This window comes from Cavia porcellus, unplaced genomic scaffold, assembly GCF_034190915.1.
Source record: "Cavia porcellus strain 051 isolate PalLab524CR breed Dunkin Hartley unplaced genomic scaffold, mCavPor4.1 scaffold_16, whole genome shotgun sequence".
NCBI classification, from domain to species: Eukaryota; Metazoa; Chordata; class Mammalia; order Rodentia; family Caviidae; genus Cavia; species Cavia porcellus.
In genome coordinates, this window is record NW_026947499.1 from 34230007 (window position 1) to 34244693 (window position 14687).

The window sequence follows — 14687 nt, forward strand, 5'->3', positions numbered from 1 at the left end:
TTCCCAAATTTGCAATCCTCCTGCCTCAGCTTCCCAGAGTTCTGGGTTTAAAAACGTGTACCATCTCACCTGCCTCAATTCTGAATAATTCTTGAAGTTTGAACTCTTTATAATAAAATCACACAGAACACCAAGTAGGGATGTACCTAATGTCTCCCTAGTCAGGGGGGCATCTCCCATCTCTGTCCCCACTGGGCATCTGGTACCAGGGTGGGCTCCAGTTTCACACTCAGCACTCCCTTCCTTAGAGAAGATGTGGAGGTAAGAGGCTATCCCATTCGGGCCCACTCTAGCTAGCCTCCTGATACCCCCTGGAAAGTATGTGAACGGGAAGGATTTTCCTCAGTGTCCCCAGGAATTCTTAACCCCCAGAGAAGGACTGGGGAGGTGTGAACCTCCCAGAATGAGGGGCACATGTGTTGTGGGAGTGTGTTCCTGTGGAGAATGTAGGTCCCATTTCTCAAGTGGGTCTTTGATCCAAGAGGATTAAGGAATTTAACCTTGCATGATCTGTGCCAGTCCCAGGTTCTCACTATGAAGGGAGTCCCAGGTTCTGAGGGGGCTCTTGCTCTCAGCCTCACTCCCTGCCCTCTTCTGTAGTGTTGGCCTGGATGGCCTGAGAGGCCACTCCAGCAACCATGGGGGAGAACGGATTTCGAGGCCCCTGCCCTGGAATCACTTCCCCCACTGTTTGTTTTTCTTGCTCTGGCCTCAGTGCAGCCCTCCACCTCAACAACAGGCCCTTTATCCACAAGCCTCTAGAGACTTTCAGCAGTTCTGCCTGCTTAGCCCCCAAGTTTCAGCAGCAGGGGGTGGGGCAGGCAAACCTGAGCTGAGGTAGAAGTGGGGGTAGTTTTCTAGGCCGTTGCCAAGGTGATGCCACCTGAGTTGGGCCCAGGCACCCGTTGCCTGGGGAACTGTGCAGGCAGGGCCCCTCCCCTGGGAGCCACCTGGGATACCGGGCTGAGCCAGGAGACAGATCAGATTCCAGAGAGTGCTGGGAGGTGAAAAGAGGGGTGGTCGATACTGTGGGAGACAGGGCACATTTGCATCATGAAATGGGAGAGGGGGATGGTGGAGGCCAGTGAAGGGTCAGTCTCTAAACCCTCTGTCTACCCTATCGCCCACCAGTTTACCCGCAGCCACACACAAACCATCTGGTCCTCAGTCTTTCCATTTCTTTGTCCCTGGGTTCCCATATGCAGTGTTTGTCCTTCCTGTCTGCAGTCAATACCACCCACCACTGACCACCCCCCCTTCCACCTTCTCCCACCTCCCCACCCCTCTTGCTGTGGCCCAATCCTGGCCTTCTAGGCTTGCTCTGCTCCTCCCCTGCCTGGGCCTTAAAAACCCCCGCCTGCAGCTACAGCCTGCAGAGGCCCCAGGTGACACTGCAGAAGGTTTACTGCTCTGAGGTTTCACTGCAGCACCAGCTAGGAGAGAACAGGACTCTGCAGATCTGGAGGAACATTTTGAGCTGTGCCCAGATGTGACTGCAGGGTGTTCCAAGGGTGAGTCTCCTACAGACACATCACTCAGCTGAACAGGACCAAGAAACAGATTTGTGGTGTGTGAACAGCCGACACCAACCTGAGAGAGGCCCACACTTGTGAAGACTGCTCTGGTCAGAGGACAACACATACCATTCCTCCTGGGCACCAAGATCCATATCCAACATATCTGACCCCTGCTGAGCTGACCCAGCTGCCTGGGCTGAGAAGACTGAACTGAAGGGTAGATGGCTTCAACTGGCCTTGAACTCCTGGGCATGACCCTGGCTGTGCTGGGCTGGCTGGGAACCCTGGTATCCTGTGCCCTGCCTCTGTGGAAGGTGACTGCTTTTATCGGCAACAGCATCGTGGTGGCCCAGGTGGTGTGGGAAGGGCTATGGATGTCTTGTGTGGTGCAGAGCACTGGCCAGATGCAGTGCAAGGTGTATGACTCTCTGCTGGCACTGCCCCAAGACCTACAGGCTGCCCGAGCACTCTGCGTCATAGCCCTCCTCCTGGCACTGCTTGGCCTGCTGGTGGCCATCACAGGCGCCCAGTGCACCACATGTGTGGAAGATGAGGGTGCCAAGGCCCGAATTGTGCTCACTGCAGGGGTCCTCCTTCTCCTTTCAGGCATCTTGGTGCTCATCCCTGTCTGCTGGACAGCCCATGGCATCATCCAGGACTTCTACAACCCACTGGTAGCTGAGGCCCTCAAGCGGGAGCTGGGGGCTTCCCTCTATCTGGGCTGGGCAGCTGCTGCACTACTCATGCTGGGTGGAGGGCTCCTCTGCTGCACATGTCCCCCACCGCAGATTGAGCGGCCCCGTGGCCCCAGACTGGGCTATTCCATCCCCTCCCGATCTGGTGCATCTGGGCTGGACAAGAGGGACTATGTATGAAACGGGACTTCTCAGGAGCCATCATCTGAGCTTTGTCTTCTACCATTGTGCCCCTTATCCCCCAGGAAATCCATTTTTGTAAAGCTCAAATAACCTGGCTCCAGGAGCAGTCTCAGCTGGTCTGGCTGAGCCAACCCTCAGTGGTCCCCACTTCATAGAAACTGGGCTAACCTCCCCTCCACCTTATCTGTGGGATTAGTTTTTTCTGTTGTCCAGGACATGTGAGCCTTCCCCTACCCCAAGAGCCTGGGGTCCACTGAAAGGATTGCAGCTCCTTGCCTCCAAAATAAGGAGCCAAACCTGTCCCGGAGGTAGTGCACTCTGGCTCAGCCAATACTGGTATCTTAAGACACCTGGGGCCAGGCCCTTTGGGAGTAGGTAGCCCACATTTCCTACCTTCCGTAATCAGAATAAAAAGAGTACTTATACTTGGGCTTCCTTTGTGTGTTTTGTGTTGAGACAGGGTTTCACTATATAGTTTAAGTTGGTCTTAAACTCACTATGTAGCCCTAGTTAGCGTACAACTTGCAGCACTCCTCCTGCTTCTGTCTCCACAGTATTGGGATTACAGACAGGTGCCCACCACCTTGCCCGAGCTTCCTGTCTTATGCTGAAGATTTCAAGCAGCCAGGCCATTGCCTGGTTCCTATTTCAGGGCAGCTTCATTAGGCCATGGGGCCTGAACCAGGAGGGAACAGAGACAAGGGATCATGATGGACTTGCACACACATTCTCTAGCCAGGCTGGGCACTGATCAGGCCCTAGCAACAGCAAAGACCTATTAACAAAAGAAATTTTATTGTATGAGCAGAGCATAGGCAGAAGTGTACATGATTGGAGATCCTCGTGGGGGTCTACAGAATAGCCAGGGCCTGACCACAGGAGGGTACATGGTGGCTGGATATAGGAGTCAGAAGTTAGAAGACTTGGGGAGGGCAGTTTTCTGGTAACTCAATCATCAGCCCCTTCCTGGAATGGGTCTGACTGACCCCACCCCTCAGTAGCGGCCAAAACTCTTGGTATAAAGGCCATCTTGTGGTTATAAAGCCCAGAGTAGCAACAACCTTCGCATGGGTTCCATAGCTCCAATTTGGCTTCCAAGATGGTTATGCTATGAATGAAAAAATATTCAGAATTGCTTCTTTGGTTCCACTATTCAAAGATAAAGAATACCAATGTCAGAGCCCAGGTGAAAATGTGAGTCTTCTTTGTTCCACTATCAAATGGATTTAAATGACCCCCCCCAAAAAAAAACAACAAAAAATAAAAGCAAGGTAAGCACCAACCCCAAAGATATCAGGTGTTACCATCTCAGCTCGGGCCAAGACCAATGGAGCCCTCAGCCTCTATCTGCATCAAACATAATTCTTGGTGGGATACTCAGAGGGCCCCCGAGAAGTGGGATGTGGGGCAGATGCTGTGTAGTGAGCAATGTAATGGCTGGAGCCCCGAGACCCTCCAGAGGGGCAGGTGTAGCATAGCAACCCCCCACCCAGAAGCAAAAGGCCTGAAGCAGCCCAGCCCAGGTAGAGGGAGGCTCCCAGCTCCCGCTTTTGGGCCTCAGCCACTAAGGGATTGTAGAAGTCCTGGATGATAGTGTGGGCTGTCCAGCAGACAGGGATCAGAGTCAGGATCCCTGAGATGACAAAGATGATCCCAGACGCAAGCACCAGGCGGGCCTTAGAATCCTTGTCCTCTACACAGGTGGTACACTTGGCCCCCGCAAGGTAGATCAGCAGACCAAGCAAGGCCACAAGCAGGGAGATGACATAGAGGGCTCTCGCAGCTTGCAGGTCCTGGGGCAGTGCCAGTAGAGAGTCATACACCTTGCACTGCATCTGGCCAGTGCTCTGCACCACACAAGACATCCATAGCCCTTCCCACACCACCTGGGCCACCACAATGCTGTTGCCAATAAAAGCAGTCACTTTCCACATTGGCAGGGTGCAGGATACCAGAGCTTTCATCCAGCCCAGCAATGTCAGGACAAGCCCCAGTATTTGCAGACCAGCAGAAGCCATGGCAAAGCTGATGAGGCTGTATTGCGTGTGAGGACAGAAGCAGAAAAACATTAGAGTGAACTGATCTAGACCCTGGACCATGAATCATGTGACTCCACACAGGTGACCAATAGCACATACCCCAGGAGTTGGTCACTATATCCTGTAATGGGGGTAGCATATACTACCTGAACCTCATTTTCTCATATGCAAAATAAGTACTTAATGCTTCCCTAATCACGTGACAGCTTCTGGTTTAGGTCACTGAATAAGCAGATAATCCTGGCTGTTTTGAGTGCAAACCACAGGCAAGAGGATAAAGCACACCCATGGTCTTGCCACTTTGTGGAATACACTTTATCATGCAACGAAGTGCCAAAAAGGGAATGGAAAGACTGCAGTTTCCACGTGGCCTGGCTTTAGTATGTTTCAGGCTCAAAAGCTCATTCTCAGGACTGAGGGTATAGTTCAGACACTTGTCTAGCATCCTATAAATTCCAGGTTTCAATCTCTAGCATGGCTACCCCCTCAAAAAAAAAAAAAAAAAAAAAAAAAAGCAAAACAGACAAACAAAAAACCCTTTTTCCACTACCCAAGGTCCAAATACCCTGAACCAATTTGTTTGTATCAGGCTGACAGTATCTTCAACTTATGTCCCAAGCCACTCTACAAAAGCTGTCTCCTCAAGAGAGACTAGAGAGAGAGGCAAAGAAAAACTCTCATTCAGAAGCCTGCTGACTCCCTAGTTCATTCTTCTGCATTGCTTCGGTGCCATGGTGCACACTTGTCCTTGTTCGGGGTCATTTTTCTGTTTTAGATCAAAGGCCATGCTAGGGTCCTCTCAGGACACAGCTTTTCTGGACAGATGGACAGATAGGGGATCTGTCCAGTCCTCCATCATCGTTCTGGCTACATCTGCCCTTCAAGGTCCACTTTGAATTGGGCGTGCCACAAGGACCAGAGCCGACCCTGCTCAAGGCCTGCTGTGGCTCCCCATTACACAAAGTTCTGCACACACCCATTACACACCACTTGGACCCAACTGTAGCTCCCTTCCCAGTAGTGCAGCCAGGGAGGCAGGAGGCCTAGCTCAAGACCTCCACGGAGATTCCCGTTTGAGAGCGGCCCTGCCCTGGCCTCCTTCCCTTTTACACCTTGAGGTTTCAGAGCTCAAGACCTCCGCAGAGATCCCGTCTGAAGGAAACCCTACCCTAGCCTCCCTCCCTTTCCACACACTGAGGGGTTGGTCACCTCAGCCTGGAACAGCCGGGTGGGTCCGCTTCCGAAGGTGAAGGGGAGGGGAGCCCCGCCCCAGAGAGGCAAGGCAGGTAGACGAGGAGCGTACAAAGTTTTGGAGTCTTTGTTCAGGGAAGGGAAGGGGGAGGGGCATTTAAGACTTGAAGAGCTGCGGAAGGACCAGGTCCTCTCTCGGGTTCAGTGGCCCAGCCCGACTCAGCTGGCTGCCTCCAGGAGCGCCGCTCAGCTTCTCCATGGAGGCCTCCACCCACACCCAAGATCCCTACATCCGACCCTGCGAAGAGCTTTTCTGACCCCCAAATCGCACACTTGCTGGAGACTCACCTGAAGAAGGGACCAAAGGGAGTCACAGCCAAGTGAGAGGAGAGGAGTAGAGGCGGGGGTCTTAAAGGAGCACTGACGTCACTGTCCCACCTCTCCCGGGGAGGGGCAGAGACCCCGGCCCCGATGGCAGGGGCGTGCGCGTCCCAGCTTGGTTATGGCAGTGGGGGCGCTGCTGCACCTGTCGCACGCTGAGCAGCGCGCACCTCGGACTGGCTACGTTCCAGACCGCCACTTACGAACTAGCTTTGTTTGTTTTTGGTACTGGAGATGGAACTCACGACCTGGCGCCTGCCCCGCAGTCGCTTATGCCTCTGGACCCTACGAACTAGCTTTGAGACCTCTGGAACTCAATCTTTCGGAGCCTCAGTTTTCAACTCTGTAAAATAGCGTAAGTCTACATTTCAGTGTGTACCTCCTATTAAAATTAAAGAGCACGTTATTTTTCTGTTGTTACTGTTATACCCCCGGATCCCTTAAAAAAAACCCTACAAGTAAGCCGGGAATAGTGGCGCACACCTCTAATCCCAGCACTCGAGAGGTTGAGGCAGGAGTATTGCTGTGAGTTCGGGTCAGCCTGGGCTATTACATAGTGAATTCAAGGCCAGCCTGGGCTACATAGCAAGACCTTGTTTTTTTAAAAAAACAAAAAACAAAACTGACTAGAATGTAGCTCAGGGCTAAGGCCCTGGGTTTATTCCCCAGTATCAGAAAAAGGAAAGAAAAAAAAAAAAACCCAGCAGTTATCATTACAGGTGTGTTGCTTTGTATGGGACCTTCCTACTCCACACCCTCCGAATAAACGTGAGTTGGGAGAGGCAAGTCCAGGACCAAATTCCCGCAATCTGCTAAACTCCCGCGCGGATCTTGTATTGGTCCAATGAGCGGACGTAGCGGGCTCCTTGGGGTTGGGCGTCCGGGGCGGCGGGGGCGAGGGCTCCGCCCCGGAAGGCGGGGGCGGGGGCGGGGCCGGGGCTGGAGGTGCTGGCCACGCAGCGCGGGGAGCAGACTGCGGCTGCCGCGGGACGCGTACCATGGCTGTGGGCTGGTTGCGCTGGCTGCTGAGGCTCCTCGTGCTGGGGCTTATGCTGGCGCTGCCGCGCGCTGCGGCTGGAGAGCAGGCGCCAGGTACATGGGGCGTGGGGACTGAGGGACCCGGGGCCAGGGATCGGACCCAGGACCGGGAGGTGGATGTGAGGTGTGGGGTCTGGTGTCTCGGGACGCCGAGCTTCCTGCTGCCAGAGATCTCTTCCCACTCCGGGGTCGCAGTCCGGACTTCACTTTCTTCGTCTAGTCGGGTGTGGAGGGTTGTCGTCCCAAACGCCCCGAACCCGTAAACCAAGAGAGAAAGTAAGTTTGGGGCAGTATGTTTGGTTTGGTCAGGGGGCACGCCCCCTGCCTGGTCTTTACGGGGTCTACTTACACCACTAAGGGAATAGTGTGGGGGGAGTTCCGAGAGTGATGGGGGTCTGTGCCCTCTCTACCAGTGGGGTGCCCCCTGCCATCCGGTGACTTCAGTGCCCAGCTATGCGGGGGGAGGGATCGGGGTCGGGCTGGGTGCCCAGGAGTGAGTCACACGCCGGCAGCGCGGGGGTTGTGGGGATCTGAACCCCCCCATCAAAGTTCTGCGATATGCTACCCCTTCCCCCGTAATGCCATGTCCGGGTCAGGCCGTGCGGTCACCTGTGAGGAATGTGGCGGGGGGGGGGGGGGGAGGACAGCGGGCGCCGGTGACTCACGTTATTCGAGCCGGCGGACCCTGACCTCAGCCCCCAGAATAGCCGCGCCCCTCCCCCCAGGCCTCTGATCCACGGCCCCCTCCTCAGGCACCGCCCCCTGCTCTCGAGGCAGCTCGTGGAGCGCGGACCTGGACAAGTGTATGGACTGCGCGTCGTGTCCCACTCGACCGCACAGTGACTTCTGCCGGGGCTGTGAGTGCGCGACGGGCTGGTGTCCAGTGGACCCTAGAAGAGGGGGAAAGTTGCTGGGGTGGAGAGGGGAGTAAATAGATGGTTTGGGATCTGGAGAACTAATCAAAAGGAAATAAGAGTGGGGAGTGATCAAGGTGGGAGCTATGGTGGGTGTGGGTTTGGGCTCAGTGATAGGGTGTGGGGAGAGATCTGACTTGAGACTCATCTCTAGGTGCTGCGACCCCACCTGCCCCTTTCCAGCTGCTTTGGCCCATCCTTGGGGGTGCCCTGAGCCTGGCCCTCGTGTTGGCGCTGCTTTCTGGCTTCCTGGTCTGGAGACGGTGCCGAAGGAGAGAGAAGTTTACCAGTCAGTGTGTCACTTCCACCCTTCTGCCCTCCCATCACTTCTGCACATTTCTCATGCTCATGACATCTCTCCCACATCTCTTGCAGCCCCCATAGAGGAGACTGGTGGAGAAGGGTGTCCTGGTGTGGCACTGATCCAGTGACTGGGTCCCCCCCACCTGGAGCCTCACCCACTCATCATTCATTCATTCTTCTGGAGCCAGCCTCTGCTTCCCAGACAGACCCAGAGCCAGACCCATAGCCAGGCCTCCTCCAGCCACAAGGGGGAAGAGTTGTGAATCACCCCGGAGGTTGGGCCCAGGGTTCAGGGGAGGCTTCCAAGGTGTCTGATTGCCCTGTCTGGCTCCAGGACAGAAAAAGGAGCCTCATGCTACTCACAGTAAGAAACTGCAGCATTTGCACAAGGGGGTCTCCCTGTCCCCCTGATGTCTTGGAGGCCAGGCTGACCCAAAGGTTAGACATAACACTAAGCCCCACCCACTCAGATGGACTGAAATGGGGGCAGGAGTCAGCCTGGGGCAATTAGGGACCTGTTTTTAACACTAGAGGGCTGGCCCTCTAGGAGGGCTGGCCCTAAGATACAAACCCCACCCCACCCCCACCCCCAAAGAGGGGTAGGAGATATTTATTTTGGGGAGAAAGTTTGGAGGGGAGAATTTATTAATAAAGAATCTTTAACTTTAAATGGTTTGGAGTATGGCATGATCCCCAGTCTGACTCCTCAGAGCTGGAAGGAGCCAGTGAGTCAGTTGCCTGCTGCGGGGGTGGGGGTGAGGCTCTGACTCACACATTCTCAATGCCTGTAACCCAGCCTGCCAGGACCTGGCCAGCTCTGACCATTTTCCAGGGAAGATCTTGAAAAACCCAAGCATCCAGCACCCCACCCTCTTTGAAGGCCCCATGTTCCAGACAGGGTCTTCCTATGAAGGCTTCAATTGCTAGGCAATCTTTATTCACTTTCGGAGAGGACACTTCCTCCCCATGCTGCTGCCCCTCCCAACCCAAGATTCCACTGAGCTCAATGTCCTCCTCTGTTAGGGGTAGATCTTGGTGCCCAGGTGCCTGATGTAGAGGAGTATAAGCAATTACCCTGTCCCTTCATAGAAACTGTCAGTCTTATATCAGGCAAGAAAGTAGGGAGAGTCATAGTCTGCCAATGCTCAGAGCTTGATTGTATCACCAGCTGGGATTGCAGCAAAGTGGGGGCTGGAGGTATCCCCTATCCTCAACAGCCAGAGGGTCTCTGGGATCAGACTTCCAGGGTATCGCCAGAGAAGCAACTCTGAATAGGGGCTCCTGGAACAGGAAACAACAGTCAAGGCATGGGTAAAGAGTGGTGTGGCAGAATCATCCCCCCCCCCTTCCCATCTTAGCAAGGATGGGAAACACAAGTTAGTTAGAAGCTAAAAATAGCACAATGAGGCAGGACATAGTGAGTGGCTCTGAGGAGCAGGTATGATCAATCCTCTAGGAGGTCTGATCAGTGGAGGTTGCCTACCTGAGTGGAGGCAGGGCAGGGGGGAAAGTCTTAGGGAGGCTGCAGTAGGGGTGGTCAATATATAGGCTAAGTCTAGAGAAGTGGGTGGCCATGTTCTCCTCGGAACTACTTTCTCGAGGGCTCCCTGGGGAGAGACAGGAAGACAAGCAAGGATAATGAGAGAGGTGGTTGCATGATGGGGTCTAGAGATGACATTCAGTCTGGAGCCCTTCCTTCTCCCAAACTCACTGCTCCTCCTCCAGGCGTCGCTTGGTGCTCATGGGCACAGCTCCTCTGAGAGTAAAACTAAGAAAAAGAGATCCAGGTGCACCCAACCCTCTTGGTTCTTCCTGAGGATCTGCCCTCCGGAGCTTGCAGCGTCTGCCAGGAGTCCCCAGCCCATTTCTAACTCAGTCACACTTAAGCCATTCTCCTCTGGCCATCCAACAACGTATCTCAGAAGTCTTGACCATAAACTGGCTCCCAGCCTTAACCCTATTTCACTTCAAAGACAAGCCCTACGGTTTACCTCACCCGGTGTCTTTTGCAGATCAGTCCTGCGCCCCCAGCTAAAGCTCCTGCGCCCCTCGTGGGGGTTACCCCGCCAGTGCCCCAAAACACACCTGGTGTCCAGATCCCGAGTTACCCCTGAGGTGGCCCGCAAGGCGAGAGCTGGGTAGGCCCGCTCCAGGGGGTGCTGCTGGATCATTGGGGTTGGGGTCCCGCGGACAGAGGGGTGGGATCCAGGAAGCAGGGGCGGAGCTTCAGAGGCGTGGCCCAATCGCAAGGGGGCGTGACTTGACTCACGCTGCGAGGGTTCTGCGCAGACGCGGAAGGGGAGTGGCGCGCGGTCAGAAGGCGGGTCTTTTCGGCGGAGTGGGGGTGGGGGATCCGACGGAGCAGGAAAGCAGGAGCGCCAGTTCTTAGCTGTCGGGAGGTTTGGTACGCTCTCCTTGATTCTTGAGGAGTGTGGCGGTACCAGACGACCGCCTTCGCCCGATCCGTCGGCAATATCGAGGTACTAGTAGTCGTGAAGAGGAGCCGCTCTCAGGCACGTCCGGCGTTGGAGAGGCTGCGTTACACGGGTGCACTGTGGGACTTGTAGTTCCGGAGATGGAACGTGCTACGCAGCTTGCGGTGCCTCTGGGTCAGGTGAGCCGACGTGGGCCTGGTGCTTTCTGGGGTTTGGAGTCTCTGCATGGCTTGGATGGAATGGGCAAGGGATAACGCTGGAACACTGGTGTGCGGAAACGATTAATGAGACTCTGGCTTCGTAGGGGACTGTGGAGTATAGGCAAGAGTGGCCTGAGTGAAAGTCGAATGTAGAGGCTAGAAGTCGGTCTATTTTTCTGTCCTGAAGTAATAAAGCCATTAATTCTTTCTAGCTTGAACCCAGGAGGCTCATGAATGTTAGGTAAACATTCGACCTAGTTACTTTTTTGCCCCCACTACCTTAAATTTTTTGTTTTGTTTTGTTGAGATAGGGAGTCTGTGTAATCAAGGGTGCCCAGGGTGCCCTTGAACTTATGTGGCCCTGGCTGACCTCTCAGTGATGCTCCTGTCTCAGCCTTCCCAGTGCTGGAATTACAGACATGCACCACCACACCCAGCAAACCTCCCTTTAAATTTCGAGATAGGGTCTGGCTAAATTGCTCAGGCTGGCCTTGAACTTTGTGAACCTCCTGCCTCAGCCTTTCCTGTAGCTACACTTTAAAAAAGAAAAGGCGGGTGTGAAACCAGGTGTGGTGGTGCATGCTTGTGGGTTCCAACATTTGGAAGGCTGAGACAGGAGGATTGCTGAGAGTTCGAGGTCAGCCTGGGCCTACATAGTTCAAACTGCTCTGAACTACATAGCAGAGACCTTGTCTCAAAAAATCCCAGAATAAATAAATAAAAATCAAAAATGAAACTACTTGTGGTGTGCTGTAATCCCAGCAATCCAGAAACTGAGGTGGGACAATCACTAAGAGTTTGAGGTTCACTATATATTAAGACCCTGTCTCAAATATAAATAAAAAGTATACATAAATACATAAACAAGAATATTGATGCAATAATTGTACAGGAGCCTTTTTTTTTCCCCTTCCAGTATTGGGGATTGAATCTAGAACCTTCACACTGAGCTACATCCCCTGCCCTTTTTTTATTTAGTATGTTAAGATAGGATCTCACTAAATTGCTAAAATCTGAGTTTAAATTTGTAATCGTTCTGCCTCAGCCTTTCAGAGTGCTGGGATTATAGGCATGTGCCACCTATGCCCTGAAAATGCCACTTTTTAAAAAAAAAGAATAAAACAGAGCAATAAAATGAAACAAAACAAAAAAGTGATAAGATGCTGGGAAATTCAAAATCATTACTATTCTGCATATTGTTATATTCGTAGTCTAAATAGTTCTCAGGGTACTGATCCCAGGCTTGCAAAGTCAGTCAAATGTCAGGTTGCTTCCCTGCTTCAGTTATTATCGTCTCAGACTCTGACCTGTGCGACTGCTTACGGGTTGGGGATGGTGGAGGGAGCTTCCTTGCTGATTCTCCTGGCAGGACCAACGTAGGCACACAGGGGTCTGCATGGCTTCCCAGTGGTTCTCTCTGGCAAGTGCCACTTTTTAATCATTTTCTATATGACAGCCCCAGGCAAGGCTTTTTGTATGAATTTTGTACATTAGCTTGTACACTAGCTCATTTTAATTGTGGTAGGATCTCTTGTAAATGCCATTTGACTGTTGAAGAAACTGGTAGAAGAGGTTTGGTGTTTGCTTTGCACTTCCAAGGCATCACACCCCCAACTCTTTTTCTTACCCGCTTCTTGGGAGTCACTTCTGGGGCTGCATGGACAAGTGTCTGTGTAATGAACACCTCGAAAGAGTGCTGAGAAGTCTGGATATGAGAGACCTGGCTGCGACTAGGGAGGCAGGGAAGAGCCAGTGGACAGAGGCTTCATCCAGTCTCTCTCCACAGACTGAGGTGTTTCAGGCCCTGCAGCGACTGCACATGACCATCTTCTCCCAGAGTGTCTCACCCTGTGGGAAGTTTCTGGCAGCTGGTAACAACTATGGGCAGATTGCCATCTTCAGGTACCCTTGACCACTACTCTCCACCATCCTGAGCCTTGGCACTTGGCCCTCGGGGCTCTGATGCCCCCTGCTTCTGACCCCTGCCTGTTGTCTTCAGTTTGTCTGCTGCATTGAGTTCAGAGGCCAAAGAAGAAAGCAAGAAGCCTGTGGTAACCTTCCAAGGTGGGTATAGCTGTTGATATGGCTTAGGGGACCCCAGGGTGGCAGAGATGGCAAAGTGGGCTTACTCAAGCATTTACCTTTAGCCCATGATGGACCTGTCTACAGCATGGTCTCCACTGATAGACACCTACTCAGTGCTGGGGATGGGGAGGTGAAGGCCTGGCTTTGGGCAGAGATCCTCAAGAAGGTAAGGAATCTGGAGTCTGGGAAAGGGCTGTGCTACCCTACCCAGAAAGAGCCTTTGTGGTCACCCAGTGTTTTCTCTTGTATAAAGGGCTGTAAGGAAGTGTGGCGTCGTCAGCCCCCATACAGGTGAGCCAGAGCCATGTGAGTGGAACTCATGTTGGGTGAGGGCACTGCCTTGCTGACCCTGACCTTGACCCTGCCCTTCCTCCCTCAGGACCAGCCTGGAGGTGCCTGAGATCAATGCCTTGCTGCTTGTTCCCAAGGTCTAAACCTTTTGTGATAGTTCTTGTCCCAAACCTTGAGTCTTTACCTACTCCCTGTCCTGATTTGACCTGACTTCCACTCTGCTCCATCTGCAGGAGAATTCCCTCATCCTGGCTGGGGGAGATTGTCAGCTGCACGCTATGGACCTAGAAACTGGGACCTTCACGGTGAGCCGAGTGCTGGAGCTGGGGCAGATCTGGGCCAGGGGAGGCACTCTTCCTGGGTGTCTTCATCACTCTGTCCTTCTCCCTACAGCGGGCTCTCCGGGGTCACACAGACTATATCCATTGCTTGGCACTTCGAGAACGGAGTCCTGAGGTGCTATCAGGCGGTGAAGATGGGGCTGTGAGGCTTTGGGGTAAGGAGGTGGCTGGCTGGAGGGCAGGATAGTGGGAGGAAGGTGGGGTCCAGTAGGGATAACTGGAACCTTCATGGCTTTTTACCAACAGACCTCCGCACAGCCAAGGAGGCACAGACAATTGAGGTTTATAAGCATGAGGTAAGGAGATGGGTCACACACCTTTTCTCTTCCCCACCCTATCTCTGTCTTCACCTCTTTCTCCTCCCTCCAAGGAGTGCTCCAGACCACACAATGGGCGCTGGATTGGATGTTTGGCAACTGATTCAGACTGGATGGTGAGCTGGCAGGGTGCATTGGGGAACTAGGGGAGGGTAGTGTGTTCAGGCCCTGTCAGCTGAAGACTCCTGGCTCACAGTGGCTGGGAACCTGCACCTTTCTGCCAGGTCTGTGGAGGGGGCCCAGCTCTTACCCTGTGGCACCTGCGATCCTCTACACCCACCACCATCTTCCCCATGCGAGCACCACAGAAACATGTCACCTTCTACCAGGACTTGGTGAGACCCTCTGCCTTGCTTCTGCCATCTTCTCCCAGATCCCTTTCCAGCCCTGAGCTCTTGTCCTCCACAGATTCTGTCAGCTGGCCAAGGCCATTGCATCAACCACTGGCAGCTGAGTGGGGAGCTCAAGGCTCAGGTGCCTGGCTCCTCCCCAGGGCTGCTCAGCCTCAGCCTCAACCAACAGCCGGCAGCACCTGAGTGCAAGGTGGGTCAGGCACCTGGGCATGCCAGGGGGTCTAGGGAGTGTGGGCAGATCATTCATGGCTCTTCTGCCCCTAGGTCTTGACCTCTGCAGGCAACAGCTGCCGGGTGGATGTCTTCACCAATCTGGGCTACCGTGCCTTCTCCCTGTCCTTCTAACACCTGAGCAGTCCCCCTTTGGAGTCTTATTTTTTTTACAATAAAGTTGCAAGCTTTCC

The 14687-nt window shown here is 53.6% G+C and overlaps 5 protein-coding genes across 6 annotated transcripts; 3 read left to right on the top strand and 2 right to left on the bottom strand.

Annotated features, from left to right (window-relative positions):
* Positions 1-1386: 1386 nt before the first annotated feature.
* Positions 1387-2820, top strand: Cldn9 (claudin 9). Its single transcript, XM_003477694.3, has one exon. The coding sequence runs from the start codon at positions 1739-1741 to the stop codon at positions 2390-2392; it is 654 nt and encodes a 217-aa protein (XP_003477742.1). The 5' UTR covers positions 1387-1738; the 3' UTR covers positions 2393-2820.
* A 361-nt stretch (positions 2821-3181) lies between these two features.
* On the bottom strand, positions 3182-4914 carry Cldn6 (claudin 6). Its single transcript, XM_003477695.2, has one exon. It carries the CDS (start codon positions 4492-4494, stop codon positions 3748-3750), a length of 747 nt encoding a protein of 248 aa, XP_003477743.2. The 5' UTR covers positions 4495-4914; the 3' UTR covers positions 3182-3747.
* A 1791-nt stretch (positions 4915-6705) lies between these two features.
* On the top strand, positions 6706-8931 carry Tnfrsf12a (TNF receptor superfamily member 12A). Its single transcript, XM_003477696.4, has 4 exons — positions 6706-7098; positions 7797-7901; positions 8113-8247; positions 8334-8931. Exons 1-4 carry the CDS (start codon positions 7005-7007, stop codon positions 8387-8389), a joined length of 390 nt encoding a protein of 129 aa, XP_003477744.1. The 5' UTR covers positions 6706-7004; the 3' UTR covers positions 8390-8931.
* A 238-nt stretch (positions 8932-9169) lies between these two features.
* Hcfc1r1 (host cell factor C1 regulator 1) lies at positions 9170-10500 on the bottom strand. 2 transcript variants are annotated; one of them, XM_063226369.1, is made up of 3 exons: positions 10324-10432; positions 9745-9856; positions 9170-9542 (listed from the first exon to the last, which is right to left on the bottom strand). In XM_063226369.1, the coding sequence occupies exons 1-3, from the start codon at positions 10430-10432 to the stop codon at positions 9407-9409; spliced, it is 357 nt and encodes a 118-aa protein (XP_063082439.1). In that variant the 3' UTR covers positions 9170-9406. The 2 variants fall into 2 exon arrangements, with proteins under 2 accessions (XP_063082439.1, XP_063082438.1); XM_063226368.1 differs by lacking the exon at positions 9745-9856 and having other exon boundaries at positions 10347-10500.
* A 195-nt stretch (positions 10501-10695) lies between these two features.
* Positions 10696-14686, top strand: Thoc6 (THO complex subunit 6). Its single transcript, XM_003477698.5, has 13 exons — positions 10696-10875; positions 12683-12798; positions 12896-12960; positions 13044-13147; positions 13235-13272; positions 13361-13409; positions 13506-13577; positions 13666-13768; positions 13860-13909; positions 13984-14046; positions 14155-14265; positions 14339-14473; positions 14548-14686. The coding sequence occupies exons 1-13, from the start codon at positions 10837-10839 to the stop codon at positions 14626-14628; spliced, it is 1026 nt and encodes a 341-aa protein (XP_003477746.1). The 5' UTR covers positions 10696-10836; the 3' UTR covers positions 14629-14686.
* The last annotated feature ends 1 nt before the right edge of the window (position 14687 follows it).